This window comes from Zingiber officinale, chromosome 6A, assembly GCF_018446385.1.
Source record: "Zingiber officinale cultivar Zhangliang chromosome 6A, Zo_v1.1, whole genome shotgun sequence".
Taxonomy (NCBI): domain Eukaryota; kingdom Viridiplantae; phylum Streptophyta; class Magnoliopsida; order Zingiberales; family Zingiberaceae; genus Zingiber; species Zingiber officinale.
Genome location: NC_055997.1, coordinates 143,735,286 through 143,753,214, shown reverse-complemented (window position 1 = coordinate 143,753,214; position 17,929 = coordinate 143,735,286). Strand labels below are relative to the sequence as shown.

The window sequence follows — 17,929 nt, the reverse complement described above, 5'->3', positions numbered from 1 at the left end:
GGAGAAAGGTGATAGAGATCTCATTTACGATGAGCCACACAATCTTTTCAAGAAAAATAAAGTTCTTATGTGCTTTATATTAACTTGGTTTTTCTCTAATGATTTCTATCTGTTTGTATTGCAGGTTCTAAAATATAGTAAGCATTGTAGAGTCTGTGACAAATGCGTTGATGGCTTTGATCATCATTGCAGGGTGAGGGTTTTCTCCATTCACAACCTTATATGTTTTGTTATCTTGTAGTAATATGCAGTATTCATCTTTCCTTGTAGTGGATCAATAACTGCATAGGAAGAAAAAATTACAAAAGGTTCTTCATCCTCATGGTGTTTGCTCTTCTCTTGGTAAGCACAAATATTTCCTACCATTCCAATAGTTGTATTCATTAATCATAGTGATTGACACTATTTTCTTAGTGTAGATTTATCATCTGTGTGCATCAACTTAGAAGATACTATTTTCTTAGTACGTGAAGGACCTGATACATAGAATGCATTTTATGTCAGGTCCTTTTCATTCTGATTGACTATTGATTGGTCTCCATGCTTTGTGCACCTTGGGCCAGCTTATTCTGCAGTGAGCTGTTGGGATGCTTGTGCTGATACTGTGTTTTGTTGAGAGAAGGAGATTTTCTGCTGAAATTGTTTCAAAGCTGGGTAGTAGCTTTTCCTTGGCACCCTTTATCATTGTGGTGGTGAGTACTCAGAAGAGAAAATGAATGAAAATCACACATCATAATGAGGATTTTTCAAGGTTCTGATACTAATTTGATAATGTCTCTATAATGCAGGCTGTGTGCACTTTATTAGCCATGGTTGCTACTCTTCCAGTTGCACAACTTTTCTTCTTCCATATTCTTTTAATAAAAAAGGTACACTACTTTCATATTTCTACTTGTGACACAGCAAACACTACCAGTTACACAACTCCTACATTTATATAAAACAAACCTATGTATCCGGTCAAATATCTCTATTTCAAGGAATATATCTTTTATATTTTCAAATTCTTTGCATTCATCCATACACTGAGCATTACTGAAACTTATTATCCAACTGAACTATTACAGCTTGTTATTTAACTGATAGATTTTCCATAGTGGAAAACAAATAGTAGAATTTGAACGATATGGTGTTGTTTATTCATCAATTCTGGAGAAAATTGACACTTTAACTAGCTCATGCTACTCTACATGGATGCGCTTACAGGGAATCAGCACCTATGATTACATTATTGCTTTGAGGGAGCAAGATCAGGAGCAGGAGCAACTTGCTGTTGGTGGGCAGCAAAGTCCGCAAATGTCCCAAGTGAGCTCTTTTACTGGACTAAGCAGCACCAGTCCGCAAATGTCCGCAAATGTCGTTGTCTTTTACTTGTATGATACAAATTTAATTTGTGGATCAATATGTATACATTTTGTTTGTATAATATAAAGTTTTATTTATTTGTTAAATAGTCTTATTATAAAAATGATTGTGGTTGTGGATATTCAATTATATGTAAATTTTGAGTATTTTTATAATTTTGCTATTTAAAGAAAACACTATTTTTTATAAATTTAAAAAGACAACGTTTTTAAGTAATAAAAGACAACGCTTAAAAAATAATGTCTTTGAGACCAACCACAACGCTTTTAAAGCATTGTCTTTGATATGTGCATTTTTACAACAACATCTTTAACAACGCTTTTTAAGAACGAATAGACAACGCTTAAAAAGCGTTGTCTTTGTGACCAACCACAACGCTTTTAAAGCGTTGTCTTTGATATGTGCATTTTTACAACAGCATCTATAACAACGCTTTTTAAGAACGAAAAGACAACGCTTAAAAAGCTTTGTCTTTGTGACCAACCACAACGCTTTTAAAGCGTTGTCTTTGATATGACTTTCTACAACACCATCTACAACATCACTTTTTAAGTACATACGACAACGCCAAAAAAGCGTTGTTGTTTAGCTTTTTTCTTGTAGTGTAATGTGTTGACCATCATTATGAGGAAGTTGGACCATCACTCTTCCATCGTGCATGCAATTGTTGTATGAATCAAAGAGTCACCTTGATAAGCTAAAGAGTCACCTTGATAAGCTAAATGGTTACTTAGCATTTAAGCTTACTTACCCTCTAAGTTTCTTTCAAGTCTATATAAAGGCTTTGTAATCAAAAGTTTATTATACAGAAAACAAAATATCTCTTTCTCCTCAAGAGTTCTACCAAAATTCTTCAATAGGCTAAAATAAAAATAAGTGGATTACAACACCTTTCCTTTATTTTCTTATTCGATGATAGGCACAATCAGTTCACTAGTATTATACGAGGGTAGATCCTACCGCTTTTTGCGATTTAAGGGATGATTCTTTAGCATAGATTAGTGAAATGAATGGTCCTCATTCATAAAATAGGTGGAGACCATTCATCCCCACCAATCCATATCAAGAGACTATTCTCTAGACTGGAAAAAATGGTCCACAGGATCCGGAGTGGTATTATACTACTGAAGAATTAAACAACCCACCCGGTCCACCATAAGCTACATTCCAAGGACCACCGTCTGGAATAGGTGCAATGATTTGATAATATTTTTCAGCTACATTCTGTACCGCACGCGCCCAGTCCTTGCCCGGAGTGAAAGCACGCTGGTCATCCCCTCTGAACGTCACTGACTTAAAATAGCTGGATTTACCAATCCCTTCTTCGGCAAAATAACCGCTCCCCATGGGAGGAGACCCCTCATTGTTGGGCGAATACACTACACCTCCAAAGTCTATCTGTTTTGCTACATCTAAACTAGGTAAAATCTCCTTTGGCCAATATCCAAGATTCTCATCTGCCGTTGACAACCACCAGTGACCAAGTTCAGGATCCTGTATCCATTATATATTAATTCAACATATATACGTTTAAAAATATATACAATCATTCAGTGATTCAGTATATAAATACCTTATATATATAATTAAACAAATAACACTACCTTTCGTATTTCAAAGCTGAAGTATGATTGTTTGCCTCCGTACGTAGAAAGGCCGCTACCGGTGAAGGCATATCCAGGTCCATGGATTGCTGAAACTTGTACGAACCCTTTGCAAAGTAAGTTTATGCAGCCCGTCTTGTGACTGTCGATCTAAATATATACATTATCATGGGTGCGGTATATACTTAAACACTTAAAAAAGACGTAGTTTAGTTGTTTTTAGAGTATATACTTACTGTAAAATAAGTGAAAAAACGAGTAAGCGTATCGTTATATAGCTGGGGGAAAACCTGCAATAATAATAAAAAAGAGAAATTACACGAAAAAAATATATATGCATGCATGCATATCAAGGTAACTTACGTGCCATCCGGTTTGAATAGCATTCAGGTTTTCCTCAGGACCATCGACGTCTCCTATCATCCATACTTGATTTGCAGTGGATTGATCTGGCCCCACATTTGGGAGTGCCCACGTAGTGATACTAGATTCAAAGCCATGGAATTTAGATTTCTGGCTCTGCATTGCCACATACTGCACTCACAAATTCAACAGGATTATCATTCAATTAATTTAATTAAGGAATTAACGAACTGCTGGGACTCTACTTTTGTGATAATATTATTTGTGAGTTTTTGCTACTTACATAATTGTTGCCTGAAGAATCAAGAACACCATATCTAGAGTCATAGTTCCTGAAGTATTTGGGTAGTTCTTTAGCCATGATTAGTTCTTCTTTTCGAGTTCGTCGAATGATAACAGTTCCTAGAGGACAAGTATCGTTGAAGCCTGGATCTATAGGTGGTTTAAATTTTTCATCCATAGTCACATTGCTCTTCGTTTGAAAACTTGGTCGTATCTGCAAACACATATATATAAATTAATTAAGTAAATCTATTTTGTTGGCTAGTGTAAAAAATCATGTGTATAATTAAATACCTGTAGCTTATGATTTTTCAGAACAGGATTATCGAATGCAGGTTGTTTGTACATTTCGATGCAGTCAAAAAGATCCCCAGTGAAGGACTGGAGCAGCGAAGTAAACATACAAACAAACAAAATTATATATCATCAATATGGCAAATAATATTATCAAAATGAATTGAACTGATATACCTTTAGGGTTTTGACCGGGGGTTTGTTGAGGCTTTGGAGTTCTTTCTCTATCTCCAGGTCTTCTTCCTCAGTCAAGGGGATGTTTCTTCCTTCAATTGAACAAAGCAAAAGAGAGAAGAGCAATATCAAGTAAATCAGGCACATTAATGACGCCATGATGAAATGATTTTGCCCCTTTCTTCTCGTGTGCATGTCTATTTATATCCCGTGTGTATATATATATATATATATATATATATATATATATATATAATATTATATATGACATATTGTTGTAAATACAACTGAAAGACAAAATTGAATGTATCATCAGATTAATTGATTGATTACTTATAATTACACAAATATAACAAGCAATAAATATATTTATATATAATGGATGCCAAAAATATAGTTGTAAGGATAAAATTCTCTAATTATTCATACAATATTTAGATATTATTTAATTATATTTATTCAGAACAGCTGGTGTCTAATAACTATTTCTTATAATTAAGATTATGCCAAACAATAGGATCGATTAAAATAATTAAGATGATTTTAAATACAATGAGCGAATGTAAAGTCATTAATTGAAGGATTAATTAGTTATTGCCCTATTATATATATTTTTTAACTCACAAATATCATTTTAGTTTTATTATATAAACTATGTATACAACTGCTATAATATATTAAAATATAATATTTTTTATTTTAAATTATTATATATGAAATATTATTATATCCATATATTTATTATTAATTTAGTTTAAAATATTTAAATTTGATCGATATAATTTCAATATTGTTATAGCATTTATGATAATAAATGCTAGAACTTAGGACATTGTGTTAAAGCAATTTAATGTAGACGTGGTTTTGATTAAGTTTGAATAATTTAGATAAAATTAAAAAAAAATATTTCAATATAAGTGTATTTTATGTGGTAATTCAAATAAAATTAAAGTAATTTTATATAGCTACTCTAAAATAATTATATTTTTTAGTGTCTTTTTGATATATTAATATTAAATGACTATAATTTGGCCAGTTAGAATAGATTTTAATTTTTAAAATAATTTTTAGGGTCATTATTAAGAGTATCCAATTAATATCATATTTTACAAGTCAAATATATTCTTTCTCACCTATTTTCATATTTAATTTTTATAAATAATACCTAATTAATTTTCATTAATAATATTTAATTAATTTTTTAACTAGCTTAATTATTTTTTTATTTAGATAAATTTATTTTCTAACTGGCAGATTCTGATTAGCAAGATTTATTATATATTTTAATAGGATGACTTGGGGGAAAATAAAAAGAAGTGCACTATTTTCAAATTAAGTGCCATGCACCATTATCAATAATGCCGATGAAAAAAGTTCATTACAATTAGTATCCGGGCCTCTCCAATGTCAGGTTTTTAATAAGTTTGTAAAATTAAAAAAAGCTCAACAAACAAACTTTAACCATTGTGAAGGTAAGCTTTGAAGTTTTTAGTTCAAAAGTAATTGTAAAAAACCAAAGCTATTTTTTCTCTTAAAGTATCTTTAATGCAAGGTTTGTAAGAGTTTTCTAGAATAAAAAAGTTGAATAAAAAGGTTTTAACCATTATAAAGGTGAGGTTTGATGTTTATAGTTTAAGAGTAGTAGTGAAAACTCAAATATATTTTCTTGTCTTAAAATTAATGTAACTTGCATGAATCTATGCAACTGCATATTAAAAATTAGACAACAAAAAAACTTATTTAGAACTTTAACCATTAAAGATATTTCAATAAAATTTTATAACATTGATGTGACATATTGAAAGTATAAAAAAATCTCATTTAGAACTTTAACTATTGAAGATGTCTTAGAGATGGAGCCAATGATTAATAACAAAATATTATTACATGTTTGATCTTTCAAAATAATTTTAAAATGAATTATTTAACCTGTGAATGATTTTAGCAATAAAATTAATTTTATAAAGTATTTAATTATAATATTTTATTTATAGTGAGTAATAATTCCTTTCTTTTATATAAAATTGTTAACAAATTATTATTCTAAAATAAATATAAAAATATAAATAATTATACTTAAATTAAAATTCATAAGTTAATTAAATATTAAATGGGAATTATAAATTAAATTAAAAATCATAAATTAATTAATATATTAATTAAAAATTATAAATAAATTAAATCAAGATCATAATTAATTAAAATATTAAATGAATATTATATATAGATATTAAATAAAAAATATATGATTTGTAATTTATAACCCATATAAAAGTTTTATAGAGGTTCTTTAATTGTGAAGAGAATAATAGATTTTTATATTGTTGATGTGACATTGATAAGATATATTGAGAATTACAAAAAAAAATCTTATTTAGGAATTTAACCATTGAAGATGCCCTAGAGCTCTCTAGTTATCACATCCATATCAAAAGTAAAAACCTTCATACATTTTTTATTATCAAAGAAATCTTTCAACAATTCTTTTATTTATCCTAACATTTTTTTTTGTTATATTTTACCTTATATATAATTAAAAATTCCTACACCATACATCTTTCCCTTAATTTAAAAACCTCTCCACTAATAAATTTAAATTAAAAATTCATTATATATATATAGCCAACGTTTGTGATTATATGAATGATAGGTAAAAACATGTCTCCATGGATACCTAGTTAAAAAAATCTCTCTTACCTTTTAGTCAATTTAGCAATTGGTATAAGTTAATCCTCTTAATTACCTCCCTTTAAATAACTTAGGATCACGAAGAATACCTAAGATAAATATAACGATCGTTTTACTATGATTATAGATACAAACAGTATAATTAACTAACTAGCCAGCAACCAACGCACCTGGTCCACCATCGATGTCTCCCATCGTCCATAGTTGATTTGCAGAAGCTCGATCTGGCCCCACAATTGGGAGTGACCACATAGTGAATCTTTGATTGAAAGCCATGGAAACGACCTTTTTTGGCTCTGCGCTATCGCATACTGCACTCACAAATTCAACTGGATTATGATTCAATTCATTTAATTAAGGAATTTTGCCTGCTGGAACTCTACCTTTGTGATGATATCTAAGGAGTTTTTGCTACTTACATTCTGGCCCGAAGAATCTGTTGTTTCCGGTAATTTCCGGAGTATGTAAACTGATCGTCGAGGCTAGTGTTCGACACTATCTCCGTAAACGATATTGCTCCGCTACGGTGCTTAACGGATTGTTGTAATTCGTTCCCAAGATACAACGACGACAATCGTCTCGGAATCGTAGAACTCCGACTTCCGAGACCAGCGAACCTTCTCGTAGGCTTCTTGGACTCTTGAATGCACAAGATGAGTGAGTGAATACTTGAGGAAGAGAAGATTAAGTTGAGTGATTTGATTCCAATCTGGAGGGTTCTATTTATACAGAAGGAAGAGGCTTTAGGGAGGGGTGTGACCTTTGGGTGGATTAATCTGGGCCGTCCGGACTAAAGAGTTATAACCCTTCACATAGCCCCTTTAATCTCATCCATCAGATCTAAGAGTTGTGACCCTCAGATCTATCAGCCATCGGATCTGGATCCATTGATCCGATGCTTCAGATCATGTCTCATCCCAAGCCGTCAGATCGTGACTCATTGTGATCCAACGCTCTAGATCGCATCACAAGCGATCCACCATACTTCTTTGATCAACGTTGATCAACGGCTGCCATCCGTTCGCCCAACCAACTGTCCAGTCATCTCCCTTTGCCCACGAGGATGCCACATAGGCACTGCCATGTCAGGTACTAGCCTGACACGTCACCCGAGTGCCATGTAGGTGCAAAGTGCGCCTACAAAGCGCCCATTGCGCCCATTGCGCACGTGCGCACGTGGCGGGTGGCGGGTGGCGGGCTCACAGGTGCGAGCACCTGCTCGCCCCTGAGCAGAGAGTACCTGGTACTTTTCTGAGTTAACTCCAATAACTCAACATCATTAATAAGTAAGGAATGCACATCGGAAATTTCCGATGTGGGACTATTCTCCCTTGCATTTCCTTAATGAATAACCAACGTTATTTTGGGCCGACTTTGAACATTAATTTCTCATTCACCCTTAATCGGTTTTGAGCAAATTAATAGTCTAAATCTATCTACGCGAAACGTAGATTTCAATTTTGAAGTCAATTACGACTTTCAACAATTGATGGCTTCCGATTTTTCCTCCTCAAAATCGTATTGGTCCATTTAGGCCCCAATATCCAACAATCCCCCACATGAATGGAAATTAATGTAATGCGTGTATGCATGCTGACACTTTACAAGAGTCCAATCGATAAGTCACTGCATCGGGAGAGGTAGCTTGTGGCTTTGAACCTTCCGTAGTGGAATGCTATCGAGTATACTAGGCTGTGCAGTGAACGTGATGTCTTGAATCGCTCACCTGTTGTGTATACTAAGACAATAACACCCACACAGAGACCTATCTCACCTACTTTAGGTTCTCATGGTTGGTTCCGTTTTGGCCATGGACACCATCTTGGATTCATGAGTGTTTCATTGAAGCGGCCTGTCTTCACACTCACATAGGTGACACTTCTATCAAGGGTATCCTACCATACTCCACCTTATAAGGTATAGAAGTCACTAAAAGCATAAGCAACCTCACTACATGAGGTAGGACAACACAAATTCATCCTAGGATTGGGATAGAGATAAACTATCTCCTGTGCTGAACCACAACTTCTGAAACTTTGTTGTCCCATTGAACCAAGATCTTGGGATCTCCAGTCAACAAGGTTGGGTTTTCCACTTCAGTCGTTTTCAGTTGTAGATTTTTAATCCCATTCCTCTTGATGAGCAGTATACTTGATCTCGACTCAACCCTTTCGTAAGAGGATCTGCCAAATTATCTTTGGACTTAACATAGTCGATTGCAATCACTCCATTCGAGATCAACTGCCTAATGGTATTATGTCTACGACGTATATGTCTTGACTTCCCATTATACATACTACTCTGTGCCCTTCCAATCGCCGATTGACTATCACAGTGGATCAGTACGGCAGGTACAGGTTTTTCCCAGCTCGGAATATCTTGAAGTTGCTACTTTGTCTTGTGCTATAAACTCGGATTCCATAGTTGACCGAGCAATGCACGTCTGCTTAGTGGATTTCCAAGATACTGCTCCCCCACCGATCGTGAATACATATCCACTAGTGGATTTGGAGTCTTTTGTATCTGATATCCAATTAGCATCACAATATCCCTCCAACACAGCGGGATATTTTCCATAATGTAATCCATAGTTCATAGTATATTTCAAATATCTAAGAACTCGCATCAATGACTTCCAATGGGCGTCGTTTGGATTACTGGTGTAACGACTCAGCTTGTTGACCGTACAGGCAATATCCGGACGTGTGCAGTTTGTAAGATACATCAAACTGCCTATTATCCGAGAGTATTCCAACTGCGATATGGTCTCACCATGGTTTTTCGCTAAGTGTTGACTTAGATCCATAGGTGTTTTACTGAGAAAGATCGTACGCATTGAATCTTTTCAATACTGATTCTACATAATGGGATTGTGTTAGAACTATCCCCTCTGATGTCCTGAGAATTTTAATTCCCAATATAACATCTGCTTGACCCATATCTTTCATATCAAAATTTTTGGTCAACATTTTCTTTGTAGTCATGATTACATCATGATTACTGCCCATTATTAGCATGTCGTCTACGTACAGACAGACGATTATATAGCCTTTGGGTGAGTCTTTGACATAAATACATTTGTCACATTCATTTATTCTGAATTCGTTTGACAACATTACTTTGTCAAATTTTTCGTGCCATTGTTTAGGCGCTTGCTTAAGTCCGTATAACGACTTAACAAGTCGACACACCTTTTTCTCATTTCTTGGAGCTATGAACCCTTCGGGTTGCTCCATATAAATTTCTTTTTCCAACTCACCATTTAAGAACGCAGTCTTAACATCCATTTGATGTATTTCAAGGTCATACAGTGCTGCAATGGCTATTAGCACTCGTATGGACGTAATCCTTGTCACCGGTGAGTAGGTGTCGAAGTAATTAAGGCCTTCCTCTTGCTTGTACCCTTTGGCTACAAGTCTGGCCTTATACTTGTCAATTGATCCATCAGCTTTATACTTGCGTTTTAGTATCCACTTACAACCTAATGGTTTATTACCGAAGGAAGGTCTACTAATTCCCAAGTATGATTATTCATGATAGACTCAATCTCACTATTGACAGCTTCTTTCCACATTGGAGCATCGGGACTAGAGAGAGCCTCACTTAATGTTCTTGGTTCCATTTCTGACATGAAAGTCATGTAATCTGGCCCGAACGATTTCTCAACTCTAGCCCGTTTGCTACGACGTGGCTCTTTGTTTTGATCGTCAATAGTTCTTTTATAACAGCTAAGTTCGGTAACGACATTCTCGTTTGAACTTCCGTTGTTATCATTTTCAACATTTCCCTTCTTATTTGGGAATACGTTTTCAAAGAATATTGCATTCCGAGATTCTATGGTTGTTCCCACATGAATATCAGGAATGTCTGATTTGTGAACTAGGAAACGATATGCACTACTATTATGGGCATATCCGACAAATACCGCATCGAACGTTTTAGGTCCGATCTTTACTTGCTTTGGTTTAGGTACTTCGACCTTTGCCAAGCACCCCCACACTTTCAGGTATTTGTACGATGGCTCGCGGCCTTTCCATAGTTCATAAGGAGTTTTATCACTTTTCTTATGAGGGATTTTGTTGAGAATGTGATTTGCCGATAATATTGCTTCCCCCCACAAGTTTTGAGGTAAGCCTGAATTTATCAACAAGGCATTCATCATCTCTTTTAGTGTCCGATTTTTACGTTCGGCAACACCGTTCGATTGAGGTGAGTAAGGTGCCGTTGTTTGATGAATAATGCCAGATTCTGAACAAAATTCATTAAACGGTGCACCATATTCTCCACCTCTATCGTTACGAATTATTTTAATTCGTTTGTCAAGTTGATTTTCAACTTCTGTTTTATAAGTTCTAAATGCCTCTAGGGCTTCGTCTTTACTTCTTAAAAAAAGACATAACAGAACTTTGTGCAGTCATCGATAAAAGTAATAAAATACTTTTTACCTCCTCTAGTTTGCACAAATTTCAAGTCGCATAGATCACTATGTATTAACTCTAGAGGAGTCGTTGACCTTTCCACCGAATGAAAAGGTAGTTTCGTCATTTTTGCTTCCACGCACACTTCACATTTGTGTGTTCCGTCAACATTGACGTTTGGTAATAAATTTAATTTGACGAGACGTTTAAGAGTATTATTATGCACATGTCCGAGTCGATCATGCCACAAATTAAAACACTCAACAACATAGCTGGAAGCATTTATTTTATTACCATCAATATTTCGGAGTACAGGCATTACAACCATTTTGAATAGACCCTTTTCTAGGTACCCCTTTCCTACGAAGATATTATTCTTCATAAGTACAAAGTTGTCTGACTGGAACACTAGCCTAAATCCGGCCTTAACTAGTGCCGCTCCAGAAACTAGGTTCTTACTGATGTCGGGAACATGGAGTACATCAATGAGTGTTAGCTCCTTTCCGGACGTCATCTTCGGAACAACTTTTCCGAGTCCGACAATTGGCGACGTCGTGGAATTACCCATATAGAGCTTCCTGCCATTTATCGGAGTATACTTGGAGAATATCGCCTTATCGGAACAGATATGACGAGTTGCTCCAGTATCAATGAACCACTGCTTCGGGTTGGTATCCACCAAGTTGGCTTCAAATACAACCGCAGTGAGATCCAAGTCCTCAAGAGAGGTTGCGACGTGGTTCGCAGCATCCTTTGGCCCCTTGGTTGGCTTCTTCGGGCGTCTGCAGTCCTTGGACAGGTGTCCTGCCTTTCCACAGTTGTAGCAGGATCCCTTGAACTTCTTCGCTTGTGCCTTCTTCTTGAACTGTTTCGGCTTTTTAGCGTTCGGCTCGACCAGGTTGGACATATCGTCTATAGTCCGCTTGGTTCCTCTGCAGTCGGATAACTTTCGATTATCCTCCTCTATTCGTAGCCTCAGGATCAGGTCTTGCAGCCCTATCTCCTTTTGCTTATGCTTTAGGTAATTCTTGAAATCCTTCCATGACGGAGGGAGCTTCTCAATTACCGCAGCAACTGCGAATGACTCGTTCAGCTTCATTCCTTCGGCGTCCAGATCATGCAGTATTAATTGCATATCTTGGACTTGAGATGAGACGCTCTTTGAGTCCACCATCTTGAAATCCAGAAACCGGCCGACGATGAATTTCTTCAGTCCGACATTTTCGGTCTTGTATTTCTTCTCAAGCGATTCCCACAAAGATTTCGCTGTCTCCAATGAACAATACACGTTATACAACGTGTTGTCCAAGGCGTTGAGAATGTAGTTGCGACACAGAAAATCTCCGTGCGTCCACGTATCGCAAGCAGCCTTGCTACCGTCCGTAGCGACTGGCGGGTCTTCACGCAAAAACCGTACAAGGTTTAGCGTTGTTAAGTAGAACAGCATCTTCTGCTGCCATCTTTTGAAGTCGGCTCCGGTGAATTTCTCCGGCTTTTCTCCGTGCGGAATGGATGTCGGAATGGCGGTCGAAACGGCCGTCGGAACAGCGGTCGGAATGGCGGTTGGAACGTCGTTGGTAGCCATATCAGTTTGTACGGAATATCGTTTACGACTGTTGTTTCCGGTAATTTCCGGAGTATGCAAACTGATCGTCGAGGCTAGTGTTCGACACTATCTCCGTAAACGATATTGCTCCGCTACGGTGCTTAACGGATTGTTGCAATTCGTTCCCAAGATACAACGACGACAATCGTCTCGGAATCGTAGCACTCCGACTTCCGAGACCAGCGAACCTTCTCGTAGGCTTCTTGGACTCTTGAATGCACAAGATGAGTGAGTGAATACTTGAGGAAGAGAAGATTAAGTTGAGTGATTTGATTCCAATCTGGAGGGTTCTATTTATACAGAAGGAAGAGGCTTTAGGGAGGGGTGTGACCTTTGGGTGGATTAATCTGGGTCGTCCGGACTGAAGAGTTATAACCCTTCACATAGCCCCTTTAATCTCATCCATCAGATCTAAGAGTTGTGACCCTCAGATCTATCAGCCATCGGATCTGGATCCATTGATCCGATGCTTCAGATCATGTCTCATCCCAAGCCGTCAGATCGTGACTCATTGTGATCCAACGCTCTAGATCGCATCACAAGCGATCCACCATACTTCTTTGATCAACGTTGATCAACGGCTGCCATCCGTTCGCCCAACCAACTGTCCAGTCATCTCCCTTTGCCCACGAGGATGCCACATAGGCACTGCCATGTCAGGTACTAGCCTGACACGTCACCCGAGTGCCATGTAGGCACTGCAATGTCACCTGGAGCATAAATTTAAGCTCCTCAATGCTCCTCGCGACGATGCAAAGTGCAAAGTGCGCCTACAAAGCGCCCATTGCGCACGTGGCGGGTGGCGGGCTCACAGGTGCGAGCACCTGCTCGCCCCTGAGCAGAGAGTACCTGGTACTTTTCTGAGTTAACTCCAATAACTCAACATCATTAATAAGTAAGGAATGTACATCGGAAATTTCCGATGTGGGACTATTCTCCCTTGCATTTCCTTAATGAATAACCAACGTTATTTTGGGCCGACTTTGAACATTAATTTCTCATTCACCCTTAATCGGTTTTGAGCAAATTAATAGTCTAAATCTATCTACGCGAAACGTAGATTTCAATTTTGAAGTCAATTACGACTTTCAACAATTGATGGCTTCCGATTTTTCCTCCTCAAAATCGTATTGGTCCATTTAGGCCCCAATATCCAACAGAATCATGATTAGATCTTTGTTTCGAGCTCGACGAATGATAACAGTTCTTGGAGGACAAGTAGAATTCTTTCTATAACTTTAGTTCTTCTTCCTCAATTCAGGAACGCTTCTTCCTTCAATTGAACAAAGCAAAAGAGAGAAGAGCAATGACAACTAAATTAGGCACATTGATGCCATGATGATAAACTATTTTACTCCTCATGTGCATATATCTATTTATATTATAAGAATTCTAAAACCAAAATAAATGTCAGGTTAATATCTACTAAATATGAGACATATATTTTTAGTGTTAAATATGACATAGTCGACGGACGCTGGGGAGAGGGCGCTCACGTTGACTGGATATAGACTGAAGATGACGTGGACCTCCGACGAGCTAAGCCTGCAACCACAAGTCGTTAGTGCCGAGCCAGGGAGGGGTTCCCCGGCGATGGCCCTCCGACGCTCAAGTCAGTCACCGACGGCAAGCGAATGAAGAGAAAATAGAAGCAGCATAACTATAGCTACCGTAAGAGTGAACATACCTCCGTCGAAGCCTGGGGATCCTTATATAGGGCTCCCGAGAGGCCCGTACATGCTTCCCAAGATGTGCACGCTTCTCAAAGCATACCTGGAAAGGATATGTCAGAAAAACGTGTCTGACGTCATACCTTAACAACCCGAGCATATCTCTGATGTGACAGTGGAAGCTTCCACCGTACGATTCTCCGTCTGACCATGCCGCCAACCATGCCACCCGTCGGTGACACTGGTCCCTTAGGAAGATATCGTCAAATGCTCCTCTTGTCCATTATTGGGCCGAGAGAGAGAGCCGCTCGGCCAGTCTGTCGCCCGGGTGACATCATGGTCGGGCCGAGGGGGAGAGTCCGCTGTCTCGCCTCCGTCCGGTCGAGCGAGGGAGCCGTGTTTGCTTGGTCGGGTGTCACGCCCCAGGTAGTCCCTGTCAGAAGAAATTTTGACAGCATCTCCCCTGTACGAGTGACAATCTGAAACTTTTTACAATGCCCTTAGGACCACATATACATCGGCCAACACGGCCGGAACAATAAAAATAAAAGTACAATAAGCAAGCATCCATGCAGTTTAATAGTAACAACTAAACTAAAGCAAAGATAAGGAAATCATCGTAAAATTTTCTATTCAACTACACTCATAAAACACAAATCCGATATCCTACTCAACTACACCCATAAAACATAAATTCGATATCCTACTCAACTGCACCCATAAAACACAAAACTCCAACATACATTCAAATAAAAACTCATCGGCACATAACAAAACGTATAAGATCGAAATGCTAAAAGCTACAAGTCTGAAAACATAGTCTAAATAACATAAACAATAACAGAAACCAAAATGTGCGAACTCGTCGTGACACGCAGTGGTGGGGGACTAGCGACTGGAACCTCCTGAACAACCTCAACCTGAAAATAGTAATAACGGGGTGTAAGTCTAACACTCAGCGGATACCTGGTTGACATGCATAGTAAATAATAACCAGTAGTAATAATATGTGTATAGTCTCCTGGATATCATATAGAAAATGCAAAACTGTAAAACAAAGGAGTATCTGTACTAATCAGGACCTGGGTATAGGAATATCAAGGTCGTCAGACCCAGAGTGTCGTAAATCCTGTATGCATGTCAAACAATGCATCTATCCAATATACAACATATAAAGTGCAGCAAATACAAGCAATAAATGTGTATCCTGTATGCATGTCAAACAATGCATCTACCAAAAGTGCAGCATATAAAGTGCAACAACCACAAGCAATAAATGCATATAATGCATATGATATCATAACATGTCCTGGTCACCCCTGACGCCAGTCATCCATCTCACACACGATGGTGAGACCGAGTGGGTAGGGCTGTGACAACCGTGCACTCTGTCGTCACTGCTCCTGATGAGTGACCGAGTGGACGAGATGCTGTCGGAGTACACCTATCCTATACCCCAAATCATAAGTGGGGGAGCGCAATGCTCTCATCTCCCTGAACTAGTCCAGAGGAGAGATCCCTGCCGGCTACCACGCTGCGTCAGACTACCCATGAGCGGACCAACGGAGCCAAATAGAGCAACCTGCTGCACACACCATGCCTGAATAAAAACCACTAACCCATGAGTGGTTGTGTGTGCAAACCATGTAATTGGCGATGCGCTCAACAATAATGAAGACGACTATCGCACAACATGCAATCATGCGAGATGATGCATGACACTAAGCATAGAAATATCCTGATCCTATCTACCTCCATAAAAACATGTACCATATACGTGGATCAAATAATATGATCTAGGTACACATGTCAGGTATGATATCTAACCAGTCCGGTATATCATAAAGCATGACATGTCACTACCTTCATAACATAAATAATAAATAGGGCATGAACGCTAAACAAGTAACAAACAAATCATGCTCGGAAACAAATAGCGACATGCTGATGCAGATATAAACATAATTATTGCTACTTGCTAAAATCTACTAAACATATCAAAATAGATACGTCAAGGTACCCGCCTCCAATGTAGATCGAGCTAATCAACTTCTATGTCGATGTGCTCGTCCCGAATCCAAATCCTATAATAAATCGTACAGTTTAACTAAAAACAAAATAGCTAAATAAAATCCTAATCCGAGTAGGAAACTATGTTTTAATTGCATTAGGAACCTCAATGTGGATTGTCCCAAACAATCCAACCAAATTAGCTAACCCAAATTAGATCTATCATACTTATTTATCAATTCCTCCATAAACAATAACCACCAAAAATCAACGCATTCAACTAATAAAGTAAATCATGTATCAACTAATCCTCCTAACTCTACCAATCTCTTAACTGGAAATTCAGAATTTAATTAAGCTCATACTTAGTCCTTACTTTAATATAAAGTCGCCCTTGATGACCCATGGCCAAGAACAGTTGCTGAAAAATGTGACCAAAGCAAGTTGAAATTATTGATCACCAAATCAAATACCCAAAATCAGGACTTGCTTGCAGGGATCCAACAAGTTCAAAGTGCTACTGATTGAACCTATAACCCAACCGCAGATCGAAAGATTACTACAACCAGTGATCAGATAAGATGCTCACCTTGCTGGCTCGGAACTAGGGCACGGCTCAAGAACAGGGGAGAGATAGTGAGCAGAGAGGGAGATCCAATCTCTCACCCTCGAAGCCCTAACTATCCCGTTCACGCCGGCGGTCGGAGGGTCTGGCCCGATCCAGCAGCTTCGGTTGTTGGCTCGAGGAGAAAGGTTGGTCGACTCTTGCTCAAGTGCCGGCGAAGGGGAAGGGAGGGAGTCGCGGGTCGGCCGGGGCTAGGGCTCAGTGAGATGAGGGTTGACATTGGCCCTTCCTTCCGGCGATTGGGCGGTGGCTCGAGCTCTAGGGCTCCGCGTCGGCGCAAGGAGGATCGAGGTAGAGGTGAAGAGGAGCTTCGGCGTCGCGGGAGCCAAAGGGGAAGAGGAAGAGAAAGGGTTGCAAAACCCTGGGCCACGACTTTTGTACCGGAGGGAGGAGAAACGACGAGGAAGGGTGGCGGCGGCGCATCGGTTGGGGAAAAGAAGGAGAAACGACGACGGGTGGCGCGGGGCGCGGGTCGAGGAAGGAAAACGGAGGAAAGAAAAAGAAATGGAAAAAAAAAGAAAATAAAAATAAAAATCAAACATTTCCTCACTTAAATGGGGTATCCTACACAGGCTTTCCCGGGGCCCAATAATTATCATCGTAAACTCGTCATACGAGCTCCGAAAAATTCTCGAAAAATTTCTAAAAAATTTGGAAAATTCCCTTATGGTTATCCGTCCTTTTTTGATATTTTACATCGGGGTTGCATCCCCTGTTCAACCGAGCGGGATGGTCGCTAGACCTTCATCCTTCCATGCTTGAGTTTTTTGAGTGTCGGGAGCTCGGTATTTGGCCGAGCTATCGTAATGCCTGATCGGGACAGACTAATG

The 17,929-nt window shown here is 38.3% G+C and overlaps 2 protein-coding genes and 1 long non-coding RNA gene across 3 annotated transcripts; 1 reads left to right on the top strand and 2 right to left on the bottom strand.

Moving 5' to 3' along the window:
• The first annotated feature begins 586 nt into the window (after positions 1–586).
• Positions 587–2,349, top strand: LOC121995429 (probable protein S-acyltransferase 22). The gene is made up of 4 exons (XM_042549172.1): positions 587–692; positions 789–869; positions 1,207–1,336; positions 2,285–2,349. Exons 1-4 carry the CDS (start codon positions 588–590, stop codon positions 2,347–2,349), a joined length of 381 nt encoding a protein of 126 aa, XP_042405106.1. The 5' UTR covers position 587.
• Positions 2,350–2,481: 132 nt separating this feature from the next.
• LOC121995428 lies at positions 2,482–7,046 on the bottom strand. The gene is made up of 8 exons (XM_042549171.1): positions 6,941–7,046; positions 4,086–4,174; positions 3,909–3,995; positions 3,616–3,828; positions 3,333–3,503; positions 3,206–3,259; positions 2,970–3,119; positions 2,482–2,859 (listed from the first exon to the last, which is right to left on the bottom strand). Exons 1-8 carry the CDS (start codon positions 7,044–7,046, stop codon positions 2,482–2,484), a joined length of 1,248 nt encoding a protein of 415 aa, XP_042405105.1.
• Positions 7,047–15,184: 8,138 nt separating this feature from the next.
• On the bottom strand, positions 15,185–17,608 carry LOC121994522. The gene is made up of 2 exons (XR_006115758.1): positions 17,064–17,608; positions 15,185–15,384 (listed from the first exon to the last, which is right to left on the bottom strand). It is a non-coding gene; the product is annotated as an uncharacterized LOC121994522 (long non-coding RNA).
• Positions 17,609–17,929: the final 321 nt, after the last annotated feature.